We start from the raw sequence: 20,316 nt of genomic DNA, 5'->3' as shown, positions 1-20,316 counted from the left end.
TTGGGGCAGCAAGGGCCAGAATCTTTGCTAAGGCCATCACAGTGACGCCATCAAGGTGTCTACACTGACATTGGCTGACAGATCCCATGTTGATTTGCAGGGCTGGAAGACATCCTAGCCAGGTCACAGCAGTGTGTGGTGACAAGCTCAGAAGAGGAGAATGTCACCGATGGGAATCTGCAGGAGTTTTCCCATTTGCAGACTGAAGAGCTTCTCTGTGAAGTGCTGGTGGCTCGAGTCATGTCACCCTCATAAAAGAAAATGGGCTCACTTTCTTGTTGCAGGGTCCTTGGACATCTACAGCATGCCAGAAGGGAAACTGCACATGGCCCCCACGGGAGAAGCACCCACCTACGTCAACACCCAGCAGATCCCACCGCAGGCCTGGCCAGCTGTGGTCAGCAGTGCTGAGAGCAGCCCGAGGAAAGACCTCTTTGACATGAGTGGGTTTCCGTTTGTCCCTGGTTTTCTTCACTTTTGAGGTTGCTTTTTACCCTGCCTTTTATTTGAAACCTGTGTAATTACTGAATTTTCTGATAGCAGGGTTTTGATTAATGGTGATGATTAGCTGTACTTTTCTGGGTGATGATTGGGCTTGTTTAAGGTTTTGGGATTATCGCCCTCTCTGTAGTCAAGAGATAGAGCAATTCCCGCCCCCCGCCGCCCCTTTTTGGAATTGACATTCCTCTTGAAGATCTGCAAATATATATAAAGACAAACAATATACATACACACATTTATTTATTAATTTTAATAGTAACTGGCTATTATGTGCCACCTACTGTATTAGTTGCCAAGGATGCAAAGATGAAATGGCATGGCCCATGATTCCAAAGAGCTCTCAGTCTAAAAAGTAGACCAACATTTAACTTATAGGCAAGAAATTGCAGCATACCTCTCTCTTACGAGGGTTTTCTCTCTCCTTCTCCCCTCCTCCCACTTGCTATCTCATTTTTCTTCTCTTGCTTACCTGTTACCCCTCTCCACATATTTACTGAACACTTACCATTTGTCAATACTGTTCTGCTTGATGGAGATATACAGGAAGAGAAAACCAGCAAAGGCTCTACCTTGTGGAGCTTAAGTAAGCAACTATATTTATCACCAGATAGTGGTTAGTGCTCCTCAGTGATGAAGACTAAACAGGATAGGGAGAGCGATGGGAACCTGTTACAGATAGCAATATAGTGGGATGTGTACCACAGACTTTCTGTGTGTCATACAGGCTGAGGAAATGAAATCATTCATGAACTGATTAATGAAAGTGAAAATTTTTGTTAAAGAATTTTGAAAGAACATCATGAGTTCATAAGAGCTTTATATCCTAAAATTTGCTTTTCATGAGAAAAAATGACAACCAGAGTTCACCTTTTCCCATCAGTTAATTTCTTGAGAATTTTATAGGCTGAAGAGGGAGGGAATGGAGACTAGTTTTGAATGAGTTTCTACCATGTGCTAAACACCTATTTTTAAACTTTTACAGGTAAGTATTATGATGACTAGAGTTATCTTTATTTTACAGAGGAGGAAATGAAGAATCCTAGAAGTTAACTAACTTTATCATTTGTAAAAGGCAGCCTTGCTGGCCCAATACCTGTGATTTGTGGTATTTTGTATGAGCAAGGACGGGGTTAAGTGCCTTTATAATTAGGCAGCCTCATGACAACACCAGTTTCTCCCCAGTAAATTTGACTTTCCGGACACACTGGACCCCCATTGTGACTTTAAAAAAATTATCTAACTGACCGGACTTGGTGGCTCAAGCCTGTAATCCCAGTACTTTGGGAGGCTGAGGAGGGTGGAATGCAAGGTCAGGAGTTTGAGACCAGCCTGATTAACATGGTGAAACTTCATCTCTACTAAAAATACAAAAATTAGCCAGGCATGGTGGCAGGCACCTATAATCCCAGCTACTCAGGTGGCTGAGGCAAGAGAATTGCCTGAACCCTGGAGGTGGAGGTTGCAGTGAGCCAAGATCGCGCCACTGCACTCCAGCCTGGGTGACAGCGAGAGTCTCAAAAAAAAAAAAAAAAAAAAAAAAATTAAGTAGGAACTGTAGAATCTCAAACAGCTTGAGAAATGTGAAGCCACTTTTTCAAGATGCAAAGCACAGTGATGGCTCTCCCAGCTTCTGCTGGAGTTGTTATAGTACCTCCGAACTGTGTTTAGTAGTCGCATATTTGGTTAGAGCATTTTTACTGTTTAACTTAATCCATTTACCAATGACTCCTGGACCCAGAGCCTAAGGAAGATTAGATTGGCTGGTGTTTGGATGAAAAATGAGAACCAGAGCTACCCTTTTTTCATAGTTAATTTCTACTCCTGCTTTCAAAACCTAAGGAGGGGAGACAGAATGTGAAAAGAGCCTTAGAAAGACTGGTGTCTATTGAAAAGTATTGAATTAAATAAAGCCAGCACTCTGTATTCTTTATTTTGAACAGTAGATCTAAATAATATTGGTGCTGATGTGATGATCGTGCTGGTGATGATGGTGCTGCCACTGCTGCTGATTTTGATGGTGGAGGTGGTGATAATGATGGTGATGGTACAGCTAGTGATGATAGTGGTGATGGTGATGATGATAATGGTGAGGTGATGATGGTGCTGATGGTGATGATAATGGTGAGGTGCTGATGGTGATGATAATGGTGAGGTGATGGTGGTGATGGTGAGGTGATGGTGATGATGATGGTGGTGTAATGATGGTGATGATGGTGCTGATGGTGATGGTGGTGGTGATTGTGATGGTGATGTTGCTGCTGCTGCTGATGATGATGATAATGGTGGTGGTGGTGACAGTGATCACGATGGTGTGATAGTATGGTGATGGTGGTGGTGATAATGGTGGTGATTGTGGCAATGATGATGATGGTAGTGGTGATAATGCTACTAATGGTTCTGGTGGTGGTGATGATGGTGATGGCAATGATGGTCGTGGTGATGATGCTGATGATTGTGCTGGTGGTGAAGGTGGTGGTTGTGATGGTGATAATGATGATGGTAGTGATGCCAATGGTGGTGGTGGTGATGATGATGGTGATGATAGTGATGATGTGCAGATGGTGGTGATGCTGCTGCTGCTGCTGGTGACAGTGATGGTGATGATGATGGTGATGGTGACAATGGGGATAATAGTGATGATGCTGCTGATGGTATTGTTGCTGCTGCTGCTGGTGGTGACAGTGATGGTGATGATGATGGTTATGCCGGTAACAATGGGGATGATGGTGATAATGGTGATGATAATGATGATGATGACGATGGTGGGGATGCTGATGGTGGTGTTGGTGCCAATGAAAGTGAATGTGAGGATGGTGAGGATAGTGAGGATGCTGCTGCTAATGTAGGTGATAGCAAAGGTGGTGATGGTACAGAAACAGTACAATACAAATTACAATTCCAGGTAGTCAGGAGAATTTTTAGATGAAAAATAACATCCACAAATCTAATTTTTGCTAATGGTTCTAACTTACTTTTATCTCCAAATCTGTCAAAGATTAATAAGCATCAAAAAGAGCTAATTTTAGTTTCATTTATTTACTTCACTTCTGCCCACCCTCTACTAACATGGAACAAGTTTGGCTTATTTTACAGCATTGGTTGACTATGTGAATGAGCTGTGTCCCAGGAGAAATGCTGGGCTCTGAGGGTGTAGTTATGCTCAGGAAATAACCATTCCTGTTCTTGGGCTGCTTATGTTGTCCTGGGTAGACAGTGTAGTCTGAAATAATCATCACACTACCTTCCATCGCATAGCACTGTGTGCGTTTTTCAGAGTTCTTTCATACACACTACCTCATGTGAAAATCGAACACCAAGATTTAATTAGATATGCCTGGCTACTTCTTTTGCTGCTGGTATTTATTGTTAGAACAGCAGTCTCACCATTCACACATGCCTTGCACTGAAAAGTGTGCTCCAAAGGGGATGAAATCAGGTATGGTCTCAGGCACTCATGCGAGAGCCTCGTTCCACAAGAAAACAAGTGAAGGTTAAGGGGAAGTAGAGCTCCAAGCCTGGAGCTAGTCACACAAGAGGCACCCAATGCACGTCAGTTTTCTCTTTTAAAACTTTGCCTGATGCAAAGATTTTGAAATAAATGTTTGGTGGATTGGGCTCAGGTTTTGCATAAAATCAAAGCTTTGTAGCTTGTCTTTTTCTTTGGTATTGGCAGGTTTTTATTCAGAATTTGTTAAAGAGGCTGGCTGAAGTTCCAGAGAAAGTACATGGCATGTGATATTCATGGCCTCTTGCAGCATGCAAAAATGAAGTCAGTCCAACTAGCTGTACAAAGGGTGTGCTTGACTCCTTGGCACACAGCACAACTCCCAGCTGTCTTGGGAAGGCAGACTCATCAGAAAGTCATGCCAAAATTTGGGCTGTGCTTTTCAATGCTTGTTATGATGGCTCTTGTTATATTACCAGCCAGTTATTTTTCTCCAGTGGTCTTTGTTTTCCTTTTCCAGAGGAGTTGCCTTTGCATTTCCATCTCTCTCATTTTATTTTATTTTTATCATTTTCTCCTCTTGGGATTGACTTGTTGCTGGTCAATGTTGATGACAGAACCTTTTGAAGATGCTCTCAAGAACCAGCCGTTGGGTCCCATGTTAAGCAAGGCAGCCTCCGTGGAGTGCATCAGCCCTGTGTCACCCAGAGCCCCGGATGCCAAGATGCTGGAGGAGCTGCGAGCTGAGACTTGGTACCAAGGAGAGATGAGCAGGAAGGAGGCAGAGGGGCTGCTGGAGAAAGACGGAGACTTCCTGGTCAGGAAGAGCACCACTAACCCAGGCTCCTTCGTCCTCACGGGCATGCACAATGGCCAGGCCAAGCACCTGCTACTCGTGGACCCGGAAGGCACGGTGAGCACCCAGTGGGGGTGGGGCTGGACCTGCCAATGGGTGCAGACCTGCCTTAAACAGCCTCCACTTTGTCAGTTGCCCTCCACATTCCCACCTCTATCCACAAGTGCCTACCGAGTCATCCAGGGGAGCCCAGGGTCAGATGACTCCTGTCTTCAGGCCAGAGCCAGGAGCCAGGAGCCAGGAGTCAGGAGCCAATGGTCAGGGCCCCACACTAGTTTTAGAATTTTTGGCCTTTTAGAACTTTGGCACTTTTAGATTTATGGCCTAGGCTGACAGCCTTTTTATGTCCTTTAAAGTAAATAAATATAGAAACTGAAGGATTTTCCCTCCAAACAAATTTCTAGTAGACAAGAAAGTACACGCTCCTAGGCTTTTAATACTTATCTCAAATATTTATCTCAAATACTTAACTCGAAAAGTTGAATCACTGAGGATTTTGTTGTAAGGCTGTAAAATGTGATGATCAGTAAATGAACCCCCATTGCTTAGTCTCTTTTTTCCCATTTAGAGAAGTAATGCCTAGTGATGTTGGCCATCCCTGGCACTACAGCTCTATCTGAATAATCCTATAGGTTTGGCTGAATTTTCCATCTTCCTGTCAATAAACACATTTGACTTCACCTGGGGCATAGTCCAGGAATTGCTAAGTTTAATACATGCAGTTAAATCAACCTAACCATTGAGTGAAGTTCCAGGATTGTTTAAAACCTTTCATTCAGTGAAAACAACAAAGGAGGGTAGAGTTATTTAATAGGAGTTAAGAACGTGGCATTTTCTGATTGATGGTGGGATGAAGCCTTTGTCTTCAGTTGGACTGGAACACAATTAAACTGCATGTGTCAGGGGTGGGGGTGTTACCTGAGATGGTTCATTACCTAAGGTGCCAAGATTCAGTTGCCTGAACATTTCAACTCCTGGCACTCTGAACAGTTCCTCTTTCTGTCTCTGTGGAAGCAGTCACTTCCCACCTCCAGCTAGGAGCTAGTTCCTCTTCCCTTTCCACGGAGGCAGCCACTTCCCCATAAATGTAATGAATATCCTTCCAATCCACCTTCTTTAGTATCTTTTTAAACATATATATTTCTGAGAAAACATATGTTTTGTGTGTGTGCCTTTTAGAAATTTGCAAATTAGCCAGGCGTGGTGGTGACTGCCTGTAATCCCAGCTACTCAGGAGGCAGAGGTGGGAGGATCGCCTGAGTCCAGTAGGTCAAGGCTGCCCTGAGCTGTGATTGCACCACTGCACTCCAACCTGGGTGATGGAGCAAGACCCTGTTTAAAAAAAGAAAAAGAAAAACAAAGTTTGCAAACATGATATGTTCAACAAATCCCATTTTGTTTCTTCCTTTTCCACCACTATTTAGGTTGTTGAGATCTGTCCATGGTGCTTTCTGTTTATCAGCTCATTACCATGATGGGCTGCCTGGGGCCATCACCTACACAGTCCACTTGTCAGTCACTGAGTGCTCTTGAGAAGGATGACTAAGCTACTATAAACTCTCCTGCACATTTTTATCTGTACCTGGGGATGGTCTATCTGGGACAGGAGCCAAGAGTGGACTTTTGGTCATAAGGTACACATACATTGAATTTCACTAGGGCTTGTGTTTGCTTTCAGAGTGGCTGGGCCACTGAGATGCACACCAGCGACATCCTTGCTCTTCCTTGAGAGAGTCTCTAGTTTGGCTAGTTTGTAGGAGTAAGGAGAAAGGGAATATCTCATTGTTTGATTTGCAATTCTTTAGTTACACTTCATTAGCAAATTAGCAGATTCTTCCTGTAAATTTTATGTTCTTATCTTTTCTCCATGTTTTTCTTTTGACTTTCTGATTGTGTTTTCTTGTTGAGATTTCCAGCAATAGAATTTTCATATGTATTCTCTTGCTTTTTTCATCTATCTGATAATTTTGTCTGTGATACTCTTCATCAAATAGAAGTCTTTCATGGAATGCACCTGAATCCATCAGTTTTTCCCTTTGTGGTTGATGGTTTTGACTTTTAAAGTTTTTATCCCCCACAAATCACAAATATACTGTATTTGAATATATATTTTCTTTTGTTAGCTTTATGGTTTTATCTTTCACATGTAGGCTTTAATTCCAACTGAAGGTACTTTTGAATATGAAATGAGATCAAGACCCAATATATATATGTGTGTGTGTGTGTGTGTGTGTGTGTTTGTTTTTGTATTTTTAGTAGAGACTGGATTTCACCATGTTGGCCAGGCTGGTTTTGAAATCCTGACCCCCAGTGATCCACCCACCTCAGCCTCCCAAAATGCTGGGATTACAGGCGTAAGCCACCATGCCTTGCCGAAACCCAACGTGTTTTTAAATCTCCAGATAGTAAGCCAGTTTTTCTGTCACTGTTTACTAAACCATTCGCCTCGACCCTGCTGTCCTGATGTTCCTTCTAAAACATACTAAGTTCCCTACATCATGGTCTGTTTTGGATGCTGGCTTCTGTTTTACTGATCCGACTGTTTAGTCCTGGTATAAGTACCATGTTGTGCCCATCCTTATGGCTTTGAAACTCTTTTAACCTCTGGTGGTATGAGTCCTTCCTTTTGATTCTCCTTTTTCTAAGCTGTTTTACCTAGCTTCAGATATCTATTATTCTTTATACTGATTTTAGAATCCAGTTTTGAAGTCAGAAACAGTATGTGCTGGGATTTTGATAGGGCTTGCATTCAACGAATATAGATTAATTTGAGGAAGAACAGACATTTTTCTGTATTAGATCAGCACAGCCATGAACATGGCATAAGCCTCCAGTAACTCAGTTTTTAAGATAGCTTTTGGTAGAGTTTTAAAATTCTTCCCACAAAGTTCTTCTGTCTCCTTTATTAGATTATTTCCTACAGTGTCTAGTTTTAGTCCCTGTTATAAGTGATATATTGTTTGAGTTTCTTTTTCTCAACGATTATTGCTAGAGACAGAAGAATGTGGTATGATCTTGTGCCTGGACATTTTACTTCTTCCAGTAGTTTTACTGGAACATTGGTCCTCCCATTGCAGACATGGACAGTTTCACCTCCTGCCCTCTAAGCCTCAACAGTTTCATTCTCAGCCCATTGCTCAGACTAGGGCTGCCTACAGAGGTTGACCAGGGGAGTGTGTCCTTGTCCACTCCAAACCTGAAAAGGAATGATTGTACTGGCTGCAGTAGGCTTTGGAGAGATTATCTTTTGGGTGATTATCCTAAAGGATTTCATTCATCCCTTTATTCATTCATTCAATAAATATGTACTGAATGCCTACTACATCCAGACATTGTGTTTTGGCAGCTGGAATATGTCTATGAATCTGTTTAAAAAGAAAATCTCTGCTCTCATGGAACTTACATGCATTATTTAATTACTTTGATTATATATAGTTGTTGAACTTTATCAACTACTTCTTCAGCATCTTTTGAGATAACAATTGTGTTTAAATTTTTAATATGGAGAATTACACAGCTAGATTTTTCTGATGCTGTGATCCTGTCATATACTCATAAACTCTACTTCACCTCGCCATAGTTCTTGTGAAATGCATTATTGGATTTGTTCGCCAAATGTTTTATTTAGGATGTTGTTGCATCTCTGTTCAGAGTAAAACCTGTCTTCATTGTCTTTGCTGACTTTGCTTGTATATGCTCATCCGGTTTATACTCATCTCTTAAGAGGAGCTGTACTTTTTTTCAGAGAAGTCTTTTCAGAGAAGCCTTCGCTAAACTTTTTATCCCAAATAGGACCCCCTCTATTCCTCCTGTTTCTGTATTCTGATTTATTTTTGCCTTAAAGCACTTACCATAAACAAACATTGTTTCTTTGTTAATTTGTTCATTATTTGGCTCCTTTCTTCCACTAGACCGTACTCTCCATGAGGGTAGCAAACTTGTTTAGTGCCACAGCACCAAACATGTAGAATAGTGCCTGGCACATAGCAGGTGTTTAACAAGCATTTGGTGAATGAACACCAAGATTGGCCTGCGTTTTTACAGGTTAACAGTTGAGAGCCTGTGGAGGTGACTAGGTGCTAAGGGTCACATGCTACTAGGAGACATAGAATGAGAAACAGGTTTTTCAAGGTAGAATCAGCTCGGACTTCTTCCTGTTTGCATAGACTAACAGTTCAGTTGTGGTTATCTAAGAGGAAATAGGGGAGAAGATACCCAAGCAATTCTATAAGAATACAAATATATCACTTCAAAATTTTAGATATTTAAAAAACCAAAAAGCTAAAATCTAGCTAAATATGTCATCTTATGGAAAAGATGATTGAGTTTGTTTGTTCACTTAGTCTGTATCTAAAATTTAGATCAAAGAATGACTTAAAGAAGAGTGGTGTACTACTAATAGCATATTTATTATACATTAAAAATCAGTATCATACTGTAGCAGATAAAGAGAGTGTAAATTGGTAGAAATATGATTAAACCAGGTATCCAAGTGAGCCAATGCCCAAAGCCGTGTGCACCATACAATTTTAATTTTGGAGAAGAAACTTGTAGCATTGTTGAGAAAATTTGTCAAGTCATACCTACTAATGACTGTTCTTCCGGGGGGGGGGGGGCTTTTTTGTTGGATCTAATTATTTAGTTAAACTGATCCTTTGGAGGACAGCTTTAGCTGAAAAAGAAAATGGAAATGAAAGACTTAATTAAAAATGTAACATCACATTCTTTCTGTGAGGACACCAAAATAGGCAATGAACACATTCTCTTCAATATTTATTCATCTGATTTTCATGGTAATTGGTTGGTCCCTGACTATAAAGGGGGAAACTTGGCAGGGAACAGATTACTCAGAGAAATAAGGATGCAAAACAGTTTTGCATCTAAATTTACTCCAGAGTATACCAACCTTTGTGCCTTCCCACCGTTCACTGAGATCACTGGAAACATGGTGAGAAGCTGCCTGGGGCATCTTCCAAGCCCCGTTAGTAAGGTGTCAAGAATATTGACTCTAAAATAGCATCTAGAAAGTGCCAGTGGCTGGGTCTCTAAGAGAAGCCTTAGACATGGAGTCTGGAACACTTTACTTTTCAACATCTTCAGAATTGTTTAGTCAGCCCTCTTGTGTCTAAAATTATTCCCTGAGTCATTTATCATTGATTCATCTCTTTGGTCTTGAAGGACCAGCTAAGTGAAGTGGGCACTGTGCTCTCATTTGAATGTGCTGCTATCACGCCAGTGGGTGGGTTTCCCGTGGGCGTGATTCACATGGTCTTTGGTCATTGCACGTTTAAGAGCACATGCTGGGGATTTTGTTCATAAAATCACAAAACATTGATGACAGTCCAACACCCCCACATTAACTAGTTTTTTCTTTTATCCTGAGAGTAATTTTAAAATGTCCCCAATTCTCACTTTATAATGCCCTGTTATTATTTTTAAATTCCCTTTGTATCAGCTAGTCTAGGCTGTTTTGCAATAACAAATAAAATCTGAATTCTCAGTGGCTTAACCCAATGCGTGCTCAGTCCCCCTCATGCCAAGTCCCGTGTGTGTTGTGTGGCTCTCCAGGTTCCTCAGGTCCTTGGGTGACTTGGGATCCAGGTGGTGTCCATCTCCTGGGCCCACCTTCTCAACACTTGAGCTCGAAGGAGAAGAGAGGCTGGAGGAAACCTATGGGCTCTCAATGGCTGTGCTGTCGGGGGCACTCACATCAGCTCCCTCTCGTCCATGAGTCCCAGGGTCACTGCAAGGAGGCTGAGAAATGCTGAGGAATATGGAGCGTTTGACCCCAGAGCCTGTCTCAGCAACATGCCTTCTACATTTTTATCAGCCTAACACTGAAAAATATAAACACAGGAGATACAACAGAAAGGCTTTTAAAGAAAAACACCGATCTCCCCCAAACCATTTCTGCCCTCACCCCATTCCCACACAAAAACTTGTGCACACAAAGTTGTGGTAATATTATTCATAATAGTCAAAAGGTAGAAACAACTCAAGTGTCATCAACAGATAAATAAGAAAGTAAAATGTGGTATATCTATACAATAGAGCATAATTCAGCTATACAAAGAATGAAGAATAAAGTATTGATATATGCCACAACTTGGATGAACCTTGAAAGCATTGTGCTAAGTGAAAGAAACTATTGACAAAAGACCACATATTATTCTATTCATAGTAAAGTCCAGGATGGAAAAATTTACACACAGAAAATAAAAGAGTGATTCCTAAGGGCTGGATGAGAGAGAAGAATGGGAGGACAGGCAGGTGATAGCTGAAATGTATCACATTTCTTTTTATGGTGATGAAAATGTTCTAAGATTGACTGGTGATGATGCATTATCTGTGAATACACTGAAACGCATTGAATTGTCTACTTTAAATGACTGTGGTGTCTAGATGATACTTCAATGAAGCTGTATAAAAAGAATCTGTGTCTGTCAGTTTATAGAAAATACAGGTCAGGTGTGGTGGTTCACATCTGTTATCCTAGCATTTTGGGAAGCTGAGCTGAGGTGGGAGAATCACTTGAGCCTGGAGGTTCAAGACCAGCCTGGGCAACATAGTGAGACCCCATCTCTAAAATAAAAAATTAGCTGGGCATGGTGGCATGCACCTGTAATCCCAGTTATTTGAGAGGCTGAGGCAGAGTTCAAGGCTGCAGTTAGCTATAATACAGCTGCAATCCATCGTGGGTGACAGATTTAACTTGTTCCTCTGTCCCCTGTCTCAAAAAAATTACAGGGGACAGAGGAACAAGTTAAACAATGCCACAAGAAACAGCCAAATCATAAGGTGGGGTATTCCACAGACAAATGTCTAGTTTTTTAAATAAATCACTGGTATGGAGGAAAAATGGAAAGAGAATAGAATAGAAGAATGTTAAGAGAAATAACGAAATGCAAATGCAGACTACATCTATTTGGGTTCTGATTCCAACAAACAGGTAATAAAAAGAATGCCCTTGAGACAATTAGAAAAATTTGGTGTTCTGTTATTAAGTGCATATGTATTTATAACTGTTGTATCTGCCTGATGGGGTGACCCTTTATTAGTATGAAATGTCCCTCTTTATCTTTAGTAAGTTTTAAAAATTACTAATTATCTTTACTTGTTATAGGTCTATTCATATTATCTGTTGCTTCATGAGTCAGGGTTGATATTTTGTGTCTGTCTAGGAATTTGTCCATTTTATGTAAGTATCAAATTGGTTAGTATGTATAAAGAATGAGTTGGGCAGAGTTCTTTATAGATACCTGTTAGGTCTAGTTGGTTTGTGGTGTTACTCAAGTCTTCTGTTTCCTTGTTGGTCTTTTGTCTAGTTGTTCTATTCATTATTAAAAGTGAGGTATTGAACTCTCTATTACTGTTTAGTTGTCTATTTTTCCCTTTCTGTCAGTTTTGCTTCATGTATTTTGGTGTTCTGTTATTAAGTACATATGTATTTATAACTGTTGTATCTTCCTGATGGAGATATCTTTTATTAGTATGAAATGTCCTTCTTTATCTCTGGTAAAATTTTTTGCTTCTTTTGTTTTAAAGTCTATTTTGTCTCATATTAGTATATGTACTCCAGCTTTCATGTCATGCTTGCTATATACATGACACATTCTTTTCATTCCTTTATTTTCAACCTATTTGTTTTATTTTAGCCACTCTGAGAATCTCTACCTTTTAATCGCATTTTTAATCCATTCATATTTAATGTTATTTATGATGTAGTATGATTTATAGCTGTTATTTGACTTTTTATTTTTTATGTAATATGTATATTATACTTCTATATGTTATGCGTAACATTTCATATGTACTTTTTTCATACAAATGCTTTTAAAATCAATTAATCTTTAAGTTTTTAATTACCCTATTCTTGAGAAAAGAGAGTTATGTTTTCCTCACAATGTCTTTACCCTTAACCAGTGCCTTGCTTGTTTCATCTATTATTTAGGACACATGGACAGATGGACTTACTTTTCTAGGTGAACTAATATATTTGCAGAGCAAACCCATCACCCCAGGGACATATTTTCATTTAACTCTTGGACTTGTATCCTATATCTTCCTCTTTCTTGGCTTTTACTCACTTTTACCAGACTGCTTCCTTAAGTCCCTTTCTCAGAAGAGGTGCTTGAGCATAAATTTTCTCTTCTTACATGTCTGAAAATACGTTTTTCAGTCATGTTTGATTAAAAGTATGGTTAGTTGTAGTATGACTGGTGTGATTCTTCATCCCTTGTGGTAATTTTTTCTATAAATTTTTAATTTTTTCTTTTATCTTTATGTTCTGTAATGACATAGTCATGAATCTACATGTGTGCCTTTTCCTATTCATTGTTCTAGGGACTTGATGTACCCTTTCATTCTGAAGACTTGTGTTTTTCTTTAAATCAGAACAATTTTCTTATATAATTTCTTTTGATAATTTCCTGCCTTCTATATATTTTTCATCTCAGAACTCCTAGTTAAGGGCATAGACCTTCCGGATTGACTTTCTGTCTCTTGTCTTTCCAAAAAGTTTCCGGTTCTTTAAAATTATGCTCTATGTTCTGGGAGCTTTTCTTGACTATCATACAAACTTATGTATGTGTAATATATATTTAATCTATATCTACATAAATATATACATTATATATCTACATATAGATATAATCTGTATCTATCTATATAGATTATATCTGCCATATATCTAATCTATATACCTATAGATTAGATATACATGAACCTATAGATATAGATTAGACATATATAGATATAAAGATAGATATAGGTATAGAGATAGATATAGCTATAATTTTAAAAATTATATATTTAATTTCTAAAAGATTCTTGTTGTCCTCCAATTGTTTTATTTTTCACACATGTTGTTCTTTTCAATAGATGCAGTCAGTGTCTTTTTGACTTTTTGATGTTAATATAAGTTGTTTAAGTTTGTTTTCTATTTTCCAGAGTATTTTCTGAGGCAGATGTCGGTTTGCTCATCATGATCTTTCTCTTCATGGTGCTGGTGTTTTAGGATGTCTGGCATTCTTACACTGTGGCATTTCAGAGCAAGAGGCTGGATGTATTTTCCTGGGGTTATTCTCTTCTGCTTGATACATATAGGTCTCTTTCCCTGTAATCTGTCCCCAGTATCAGAAGACTGACTGAGATTATGTGTGAATTGTGTGCATGGAGGTAATATGGGCAGAGGATAGAGGAATGATGTGGGGGCGGGGTTTTGTCATCTGAAGGTTAGACTTTAGGTTGAGAAGGGGAGGGGCTTGGACTTTTAGGCTGGGTGCCTCCCAAGGGTCCTTTACTTAGGGTCATCATTATTCTCCTACTGCCTTAATTCTCCTCAGGCAGCCTGTTTAATTTCTTTGGATAGATATCCCCTAGACTTCTTCCCTGAAGGCAAAATGCTAGTTTGGCTGTAAGGAGTTGGGAGCAGTGGGAGCTGTAGGCGCAGTTACTAAGGAGTGGTCTTTCTGCAGCCTGGCTGTCCCCCTCCCACTGTTGCAGGGGTCCCTCTCCTCCACTGCAAGACCCCCCTGCTATGCATTCTAGGCTGCCTTTCTCCTCACTCTTATCTTTTGACACACTTCCACCTTTTCTGTTAGTCTGAATGTGTTGAGATCACTATACTCTTCTCTTCTGTTTTTTTTTTTTTTTTTTTTGGGACGGAGTTTCGCTCTTGTTACCCAGGCTGGAGTGCAATGGCGCGATCTCGGCTCACCGCAACCTCCGCCTCCTGGGTTCAGGCAATTCTCCTGCCTCAGCCTCCAGAGTAGCTGGGATTACAGGCACGCGCCACGATGCCCAGCTAATTTTTTGTATTTTTAGTAGAGACGGGGTTTCACCATGTTGACCAGGATGGTCTCGATCTCTTGACCTCGTGATCCACCCGCCTCGGCCTCCCAAAGTGCTGGAATTACAGGCTTGAGCCACCGCGCCCGGCCCTCTTCTGTTTTTAAAAGTTAATTCCTGGCCTGGCGCGGTGGCTGAAGCCTGTAATCCCAGCACTTTGGGAGGCTGAGGCGGGTGGATCACGAGGTCAAGAGATCGAGACCATCCTGGTCAACTGGTGAAACCCCGTCTCTACTAAAAATACAAAAAATTAGCTGGGCATGGTGGCGCGTGCCTGTAATCCCAGCTACTCTGGAGGCTGAGGCAGGAGAATTGCCTGAACCCAGGAGGCGGAGGTTGCGGTGAGCCGAGATCGCGCCATTGCACTCCAGCCTGGGTAACAAGAGCGAAACTCCGTCTCAAAAAAAAAAAAAAAGTTAATTCCTGCACGTCTTTTTTCTAGTTTTCGGGAAAGTGGGATAGGGCAATTCCTGGACTCATCCTAACTGCTGTAAAAAATCAGCGCTTCACCCATCTCTAGTTGTCTACTGTCAAAAATTTCAAAATCAAACAAAATTAAAGAAATAAAAACACATGGATAAACTTTAGCATCAGATTCTCTTAATAATTGGTAAGGAAGTTTCCTTTCTTTTCTGTGTAAATACACAGATGACCAGGACAATGAGTCTAGCCCCAGGGGAACTTAGAGCTGTGTCCACAGCTTCTCAGCTCTTCTCCAACAAGGCTCTGAAGAAATCCTGAGTGGGAACAATTTCCTATTTGGTCACCCATGGTCAGTTCTCTACCATTTTTTAATTTCTATTGTCAAGAACAGACTTTGCTGACTCTTGAGCAACCTTGGAGGTGATGAGAAGCTTCTTAGTAACTTGGAACTGGGAAAGAAAGTGAGATCCAGAAGGAACAAGGCCAGGGATGACTGGGAGTCTCTTTCTTTCCCTGGACAAGGCTAGTTCAGAAAAACCACAGGAGCAGAGAAGGGAGGACTTGTCCAAAGCCCCAGGTGTGCAGGGACTCAAAGTTAGGTTCACTCCTCCGGTGGAAAGTGAGTGCTCACCTGGGCAAAGGGGTTGCTTGTGGGTGGGTAAGCCCTGGGAGAATGGAATCCCAAGCTGGGCGCTTGGCATTTGTAAATGAAAAAACAATGGAGACAAATCTCAATCATTTCAGAAGTTTATTTAGCCAAGGTTAAGGACATGCAAATGATACAGCCCAGGAGATCCTGAGAACATGTGTGTCCAGGGTGGTCAAGCTAAGCTTGATTTTATATATTTTAGGGAGACATAAGACATTAATCGTACATGTAAGATGTACATTGGTTTGGTCTAGAAAGGTGGGACAATGTGAAGTAGGGGGCTTCCAGGTCATAGGTAGGTTTAAAGATCTTCTTATTGGCAATTTGTTGAAAGAATTTATCTAAAGACCTGGAATCAATAAAAGGCAGTGTCTGGGTTAAGATAAGAGGTTGTGGAAACCAAGGTTTTATCATGCAGATGAAGCCTCCAGGTAACAGGCTTCAGAGATAAAAGATTATAGATGTTTCTTTTTCTTTCTTTCTTTTTGATGTAGTTTTGCTCTTGTCACCCAGGCAAGAATGCAGTGTCATGATCTCAGCTCATTGCAACCTCCACCTCTTGACCAAGCAATTCTCCTGCCTCAGCCTCTTGAGTAGCTGGATTACAGGCATGCACCACCATGCCCAACTAAGTTTTTTTTTTTTTTGTATTTTTAGTAGAGATGGGATTTCACCATGTTGGCCACACTGGTCTTGAACTTTTGACCTCAGGTGGTCTGCACACCTTGGCCTCCCAAAGTTCTGGGATTACAGGCATGAGCCACTGTACCCAGCTGATGTTTCTCATCAAACTAAAAAGGATGCCAGACTCTTACTTAATTCTATTCTGGATGAAGGAAATGACCTGGAAAAGGAAAGGGATTCCCTACAGAATATAGATTTTCCCCACAAGAGATAGCTTTGCAGGGCCATTTCAAAATATGCCAAAGACATATATTTTTAGGGTAAAATACTTCAGTCTCTTTCAGGGCCTGCTATCTGTCATGTGATGCTATGCTAGAGTCAGCCTGGAATTGGGTGTCTTATTGCTACAAAAATCTTAAGATCTTTGTTTAACTGTTAATGCTGGTCAGTTGTGCTGAATTCCAAAGGGAGGAGTGTATATTGAGGCATGTCTGACCCCCACTTCCATCATGGCCTGATCTAGTTTTTTAGGTTAACTTTGGAATGGCCTTGGCTGAGAGGATGGGTTCATTCTGATGGTTAGGAAACTTCAAATTTTATTTTTAGTTTACACATTGCAGCCCTGGGGACTGATGTGGGCCCAGCTCTGTAGCTCCGCCTTCAGGCTTGGGATGGACCTGGACCACATCTTAATTTCAAATGTAGGAGAGGCTTGGGCAGCATGTCTGTGTCTGGGGGAGGTCTATGTCACACCCGGGTTAGGCTGGATCCAGTCAGGAGCCTACCAGCCTGGGGGTGGGGTGGAGTCTCTCAGTGGATCCAGCAGAAGCTGAGAAAGTGGGCAAAGGGCAAGTGTTCTGTGTGTGTGTGTGTGTGTGTGACCTGTTCCATGGTAACTCATGTTGTAATCACAAGACATCCCTGTCTGACGGCTTTGCCCCTTCTAGGAATGTGACCCTTTAGAAGGAGCAGATGTAGTCATTTTTTCATTGATGGAGTGTCCTCATTAATAGAAAAATTTTAAACACTTTTTTTAAAAAATTGCAGCCTCAAACTCCCGGGCTCCAGTCATCCTCCTGCCTCAGAATGTGGGCAGTATTTCTAACTGCCCGCGGGGCAACTCCACTTACACATTTCCCAAGCAACTGAAACCCATGGTGTCTGTGATGGAAGGCATTGCCTCCAACTCCTCATCCCTAGCTGCCCCACCCCGGGTTTCCCTCCACACCACACCTCTCTTCTCATACTCTGCATTCAGATGCCAAACAAGTCCCCCTAAATATCTCTGCAAGCTTCATCTTCCTCCTGACCCGCCTGGGCTCCCAGTGACAGCTGGCCCACCCTGCAGGAGACTCTGCTGATGTCCATTCCCTGCTCAGAATCCTTCTGGGATGATATCACCTCCAGTGTAAGGTTAAACTGTGCAGCATGGTAAGAAAATAGGAAGAGCAAACATTCCTCAGCATGTCCTTGATGCCGTGCACTATACTAACTGCTTCACTTATATTAATCCTTTCATTCTGAAAACAGTCCTTTAAAGCAGGACTCACGATAGCCATTTTTCAGTAACTTGCTATAAGGAGTATCATTAGCAGGTAACAGGCCACGCTGTGGTAGGTGCTCAAAACTGTCTTATCCTTCCTTGTCACTGCACTGGACTGGGCAGAACAGGCAGTACTTAATAAGGCATGCAGGGAGTGGTAGAGCACACCTGTCATCTCAGCTACTCAGGAGGCTGAGGCAGGAGGATGGCTTAAGCCAGGAGGTTGAGGGTACAGTGCGCTATGATCATACCATTGCACTCCAGCCTGGGTGACAGAGCAAGACCCTGTCTCTAAATAAAAAAATAAAAACAAACAAACAAATAAATAAATAAATTCCACAGGATACTGCTTGTGTACCCAGGAGAGAAAGGGCTTCAAGGGTACGGGCTTGGGATGACCATGCCCTTTACATCTCAGGGGAGCATCTTAGAGAGGCTCTGTGTTTCTGATTGGACAGTGAGAGGAAGCTGAGTGAACTGGAAAGGCATCGTTGCATTGCAGGTAACTACAAATCAGACCCACAGCTCAAACTGCTGTTCTAGGCCAGTCATTATTCCAGCAGCATCAGCATCAGAGAGCTTCCTTAGAGATGAGATCCTCAGCTCCTACCCCAGACCTGCTGGATCAGGAACTAGGACTGGGGCCTGGGGGTGTGGGATGGAGATGAGGCGGTAGTAATGAGCTTTTACAAGCCCTTCAGGGGCTTGAGTTGAGAGCCACGGGTCTAGGCAACAGATCCTTTTAAAAATGAGGAAGGATGCGTTATGTAATTTGTCAAGTTAGCAGTAGAAACAGGATTTGAACTGATGACTTTTGACATCTCGATCAGTGGTTTTTCCTCTTCATGGTCATACCTTCTGATTCTGTCATGCTGTCTATGGCCAGTTAAACACAGAAGTGGATCATCTAGATGCTTGGGTGAATAAAATTTGAAAAAGTATTTTCTAATGAACTTCTGGAAAGTAAGTAAGAATAGGGAGTAAAAGAAGTAGCCAGGAAGAATTTCCACCTCCCCCAAGCCAAGCAGTTTTCTGGAGGTTGTGGCAGAGAAGAGAAACACTGAGATTGGTTATGGTCTCAATGGCGGATTTGGGAAATCAGAATACACTGCATGTTTCTTAATGATTTTAATTTCCCACATTTTGAGTTGCTTTTTGGGCTCCTGAGTATCCTTGGGCCTAAATAAACCCAACCTTTCCGAATGCATGGAGCTTGATTCCTTCCCACTGAGCTGCTGGAAGCTTTCATCTGTGGGATCTGATTTTACTCTACTCTTAGAGTTTCTCAGATGATTAAAAATATTTTAAGCAATTCAAAGAGACCATGTTGTAAGTCTTATCAAGCCAGTCTTGGAGTTTATTCTGGGCTCCTGACTCCTGAAGGGCACTCAGATCCCATCCTAAGATCAGGGTGGACCTGAGGCCCCAAGCTGACCTCTTGTCCTAAGTTTTTGCTTCTCAGAGAGGAAGCCTGTGCCTGCCCTCCCTTCCAAAGAAGGCAAAGCCAGGAGTGTCTGACTTGCTCAAACCCATCACATGCCTGCAAAAACCTTCTAAGTTGTTTACAGCTATTGTGAGACCTCAGTTCTTGTCTTCTTGATTAAGAAGAATTTAAGCAAGGGATATACAGCGAGGGAGATGCAGAACAGTGCTATTTATTACAAAGAAAAAAGAATATTTTGAAAATTAGGTGCAGAATAGACAGTACACCCTGAGAGAGAGGATTCAGGGCAAGCTGCTCGTAAGGATGAAACAGCAAAGACAGGCACTAGGGAGACTCCCTTTATGGGAATCTGACATGATTGTTCATAAGGAAGTGGAAAGAGGTGCTGCTGTAAGGGTGGTCCTCTGGCTGCACGTGCTTGTTGATATGTCACATATCTCATTAGCATCTTAAATCTCCACCCAGGGATGTGTTTTTTTGCCATTATAATGAGCAAAGAGTCAGTCTGAGGACAAGTAAAATTAAAGTGTGCATGCTCTCTAGACGGGGAAATTCCCTACCGAAGATAGCTGTGCTTGAATTATCTGGGCTACAGTGTGAATGCTGAGGCTATTGTTGACTGTGTCCCACAGTTGCCGCATCCCAAGGACATGGTTACTTCCTTGACTACCTATCCTGCCTCAAAGCCACAGATAATGGTGAGGGGCATAGGTAATCTGAGCTTTCCCCACTGTGTGGCCCAGACCTCCCTTCCTGCACTGACAGCTTTGCATCTCCTTCTAGGCCCCTGGAGCACTGAGGGGCCCGTTAAAGTGTTTAAATAGTGCCTGAGGCTTTTCTGGTTCCTGCTCTGGGCCTTGACTAAGATCACGGTCCAGACCTGCTGGGCTGTGGTGGGGAGTGGAGTTCCCTGTTCAGCAAAATGAACCGAGGCCTCTGCTCTGTTTGCTGGAGGACCAGCTGACTTCTCCTATTGGCATTG

General features: G+C 41.8%; 1 protein-coding gene across 3 annotated transcripts in view; it reads left to right on the top strand.

The window, feature by feature from the left end:
- SHC3 (SHC adaptor protein 3) overlaps nt 1-20,316 on the top strand; it is a 163,654-nt gene that overhangs the window by 128,735 nt on the left and 14,603 nt on the right. For all 3 annotated transcript variants that reach the window (XM_008992779.5, XM_017971770.4, XM_054253670.2), the window contains 2 exons: nt 285-443; nt 4,564-4,859. In XM_008992779.5, coding sequence (XP_008991027.1) covers nt 285-443; nt 4,564-4,859 — 455 coding nt within the window. The remainder of the gene's footprint in view (nt 1-284; nt 444-4,563; nt 4,860-20,316) is intronic.

This window comes from Callithrix jacchus, chromosome 1, assembly GCF_049354715.1.
Source record: "Callithrix jacchus isolate 240 chromosome 1, calJac240_pri, whole genome shotgun sequence".
Classification (NCBI taxonomy): domain Eukaryota; kingdom Metazoa; phylum Chordata; class Mammalia; order Primates; family Cebidae; genus Callithrix; species Callithrix jacchus.
The sequence above is the reverse complement of the archived record's forward strand: the minus strand, read 5'-3'. Positions and strand labels throughout refer to the sequence as shown.